Raw genomic sequence first — 4,206 nt, forward strand, 5'->3', positions numbered from 1 at the left:
CTATTCTTTAATTTGGTTAAACTTTTTCAAGACTGCTCCACAAAACCAAACCACATTTATAAAAAAAACAAAAAAAACAAAAACAAAAAAAAACAACCAGAACTTTCTCCACGATTTCTACAGTAGAGAGACTTATTTCAAAGGCTGGGTATGGCTCACTCTCAGTGTGTCTTCCTGGCTAGAAAAGTCTTCATAAAGGCCCCCGCTGAGCTCAGAGGAGTTTAGCAGCAACTCGTTGTCAGCCATGGCGAGAAGAACTTTATTGATGTCTAAAAGGTAGTCAGATGGAGTCAGCGAAGGAGCAGTGCTGCGCCCCACTGCAGACATCTCCTACAAGACAGATGAGAAGAATTAAGTGGCACACTAGGTATTTAAAGTACTTATTCGTTGTTACAGCAACCAAATTAAATGAACCACAAAAAGAAAGAGGGTGGATGAATAATGACACTATTTAAGGATAAATGCGTATAATAACCATAAAAGACGAAATACAGTGTAAATTAAATAAAAAATATTGATATTACAAAAGAAAACAGGAAGCTAAGAAGACCTTCGGCTACACTGAGAGCTGATATTATAATAGTACAGATCTAAATGAGAGCAAATCAGAAACAACTACACTTAATGTAACTAGAGGGGCAAAAAAACACTAAAAGATGAGAATCAAACTCTAATACAGAACTCAAATCCACTGAAAAACTACAGCACTCTCTGACAAAGAGGAAAAACAGTGTAAATGTGATGCCAGCTGACACTCCCTGCTTTTAGCCCTCTACTGGATGATCATCAGGTCACAGAGGGGATGCAGCACCCTCTCCATGATGGTTGGCAGTTTAAGCTGAATTATTCTCTTAGAGCTAGCCTTCCTATTCACTTTGCTGGTCTCACTGGTTCTGATGCTGCTACCTCAACCGACTTTAAGCAAAGAATGTTAAACTTGACTCGTAAATGAGCTGCAGCATCATGAGGCACACGCATTAAGCCCTCCCTATAGTTTCTCATCAAGGACTCCAAAGTATTTATTCCTCCCCTTTCTTAGATGTGTATGCTTGCATTCGTCTCTCACCTCAGCTGTAAACTCAGCTGTCTCCTCTCTGAAGGTGTGAGGAGACGACGTTTGCACGGAGACTTCGGCTCGCCTGATTTGCAGCACCTTAAGCTCCTGAGACAAGCAGACACAAACACACACTTTCAGTGTACTGCATCGGCGCACAGCAGAAAACACAATATAAGAATATCCCGTGTTTTTCTAGGAGAGGAAAAAGAAAAACTCTACAGAGGACACATGATATGCATCTCACCCTGTGAGCAGAGTATTGACTTTGCAGCCGAAGCAACAGAAGTCTCAGCTCCTCCCTCTGGCCCTCATCTGAAGTTTGCTGCAGCAGTTCTTCTCCTCTTCTCAGCAAGTCCTCCACACTGGCTTTTTCCTCATCCATCTGGTACAGAGAGACACAGGGTAAAAGGGCAAACTGAGCATTCAAGAGTTCAAAAGTTATGCGAATAGTTATTCCCCCCAACAGTCCTCGATGGATCTTAAATCAAGCATCTTCTATTCAATAAACATGAAGAAAACATTTATACCACCATCTGACATAAACTCTGCCTCTTTAGAAGCCTGAGCAACATGTTGCCTGTTTAGCTAAGTATACACCACTCAGGAAATACTGTTTAAAACACAGCAAGAACTCCCTGACTGGCACAGTGACCTTGCTTGTGATTGGTCTTTTTTCCATCAGTCAGTTTGTTTAACATCATAAACTGTGATAAGTCAGACTGAATTCCAGGACTATTAAGCCAATCAAACCTCATCTTATCAAGTGAGAGCTTTACATTACACAATCTGCAGCCTGGCATATTCAGAACATTTCACTGAAATTTCAGAATAACCTGGGTGAGTACTCTGTGTGCTCCAATTCCTCCTGAGAACTGACAGACATGGTAAACCTTTGACCAGGCAATAGACGGAGTCTTCTTTCCTCTGTACAGTAGTTGAAGCTACTTTTCTATTACCATTACTATCACAATCAGTACTGCTACTTTTAAATAAATGGACCTTATTTAATAATATTAAAAGAAAAAGTCTAACTGAAAGGTAATTCTCTGTACCTTATCATCATCCAAGGTGTTTACTGGGTCATGCTGATGCTGCTGCAGAGCCTTCAGTGTGTCCTGGAGCTCTGCCTGAAGGTCCTTCACTTCACCTGGGACTGCAGCCTGGTCAGGGAGACTCTGACTCCGACTTTCAACTTGCATCTCCTGACTGTGAATGGCCTGATTAGAAGGAAATGGGGGGAAAAAACCAAACAACAAACCTCAGGCAACACAGTCAGAGCTGCTCACGTCAATCTAATTATCTGACCACTTTCTTAAAGAGAGTTCAGCTGTGCTGCAATTCATAGAGACACACGGAATAGGGCCGTGTCTGTCTTAAAACGCTTGGCAGCAGCATTTGTAACTTACATAAAGTTAATTATAAGCCTATTGCCTGTGATATTAAATCTCCTGGTAAGATATGGTGTGTTTCACCCTTGCATTTAATACCAAGGATAGATTCTTTACCTGCTGGTTCACCTCAGCAGTGCCTGACTCCAGACTCGTCAGCATCTGTGTTGCCAAAAAGAAAAGAAACAGACTGGCTGAACAGACTGCATCTATTTGACAGTGTAACCTTCTGTGGATATAGTGAGATTTAATTCCACACTGCATCAAGGCAGTAATTAATCTCTCTTTTGTTCTGTTTTTAAATACCTTGGCTGTTTTTATGTGCTGGGAGACTTTGTCAAAGTTGCAGTTAAGCTCAGCCAGTTTGGGCTCCACCACATCTCGACATGCGGGCCCCCTGCTGGTCATCAGGATGACAGCTTGATCCCTGACGTTGTCCACGCGCAGACCGATATCCTCCAGCTCCTCCAGCATGCTCTAAGGACAGACCGCAGAGTAGCTGGTCATTGAATTATCAGTTGATGCCATCAGTCATCCACCCTCAGACCGGCTGGCAGTGTAGCCTTGGGTCAGATTAAAGAGCTCGGGACATCATGTACTGATCAAGGTTAGGAGGCCTTAAGCTCAGCTGATATGTAGTGGGGACCTTCACTCTTCTTGGCAAAAGGAGAGTTAAGAAATTAATGCAGCTGTATGACGCCATCCTAGCATTTATAGACACAACAGACACAATAAAGGATTCTTCAGTTGGCCTCTAAACAAACAAAGATTAAAGATGGTGCTTTCATTCACTTTATCTGCTTTAGATAAACGCGTTTCGAGGTCTCTGCTGCTGTTTTGCTGCTCTTATTTCACTGTGCATATCTCTTTGTGCAACAGGCACTCGTAAAATGGAGACGGACAGATGAGAGATGATAATCATTTTCTAAAGCCTTAAAAGTATTTTACAACGCTACCTACAGATGAATAGACACTGCAAATACTAAAGAAATTGCTGATTTTAGGAGGCAACAATCCACCCACTTTCATTAATTGAGAACTGCAGTGTGCAACCTTATATATGTACCTTGGGGTTGTAGCTCACTACAGACTGAAATGAGAGTCCTGGACTGAGTGTCTGAGCACAGAGGCACAACAAAGAAAACACTTTTATCCTTGACTGCAGACAAAATGTTCCTGTGCTCTTATTGAAATTGTTCTGAGTTTTTGGATCATTTGTTGGTTTGGAAACACTTCTGAGACCCAGGGAAAGTGTTAGAAACATAGCAACACCAGACAGCAAACTGCTGGCGAGTACAGAAGCGAATTAGGAGCGAGGCAAATGCTATTGCAAGTGATGAGAGGCATCCTGTTACGTTCACTGAGCTTTTGGCCTTTTTCTGAAAGAAAGATGCTCTGTCGCTCCCTTTCAGTTCCAGCTCTCCCACACCTGACTGCAAAAGCTGAACATCATTCAAGTTTTGTGTGGAACTTCATTTGCAGCTCCTGCAGCTCCAATTTTGGCCACTCGTCTCAGAAGTGTGTGGCCACCGGTTTGTTTAGTGATATTGGAAGAAAAAGTGGCAATCTTGAGGGATCCAATTGATCTGCTATTTTGATGAAGTGTTGTATTTGTTAATGGAACCTTTGTAGGGGTCCTCTGCCGATATTTTGGCCTTGGAGACCCCGACATGAATCTTTTTAATTTGAATGGTGTAGCCCAGGAGTCGGCAACCTTTCCGATGATGAGTGCCATCGAAAATTTCCTCAGAAGTCAATGTG

At 42.3% G+C, this 4,206-nt stretch overlaps 1 protein-coding gene across 3 annotated transcripts in view; it reads right to left on the reverse strand.

Annotated features, from left to right (window-relative positions):
• utrn (utrophin) overlaps positions 1–4,206 on the reverse strand; it is a 142,503-nt gene that overhangs the window by 133,932 nt on the left and 4,365 nt on the right. For all 3 annotated transcript variants that reach the window (XM_005734470.1, XM_005734471.1, XM_005734472.1), the window contains exons 8-13: positions 2,752–2,922; positions 2,563–2,607; positions 2,110–2,274; positions 1,302–1,439; positions 1,067–1,162; positions 160–330 (exon numbers count right to left, since the gene is read on the reverse strand). In XM_005734470.1, the coding sequence (XP_005734527.1) occupies positions 160–330; positions 1,067–1,162; positions 1,302–1,439; positions 2,110–2,274; positions 2,563–2,607; positions 2,752–2,922 (786 nt within the window). The remainder of the gene's footprint in view (positions 1–159; positions 331–1,066; positions 1,163–1,301; positions 1,440–2,109; positions 2,275–2,562; positions 2,608–2,751; positions 2,923–4,206) is intronic.

Source organism: Pundamilia nyererei, unplaced genomic scaffold (assembly GCF_000239375.1).
Source record: "Pundamilia nyererei isolate P.nyererei 1_Seehausen unplaced genomic scaffold, PunNye1.0 scaffold00058, whole genome shotgun sequence".
Classification (NCBI taxonomy): Eukaryota; Metazoa; Chordata; class Actinopteri; order Cichliformes; family Cichlidae; genus Pundamilia; species Pundamilia nyererei.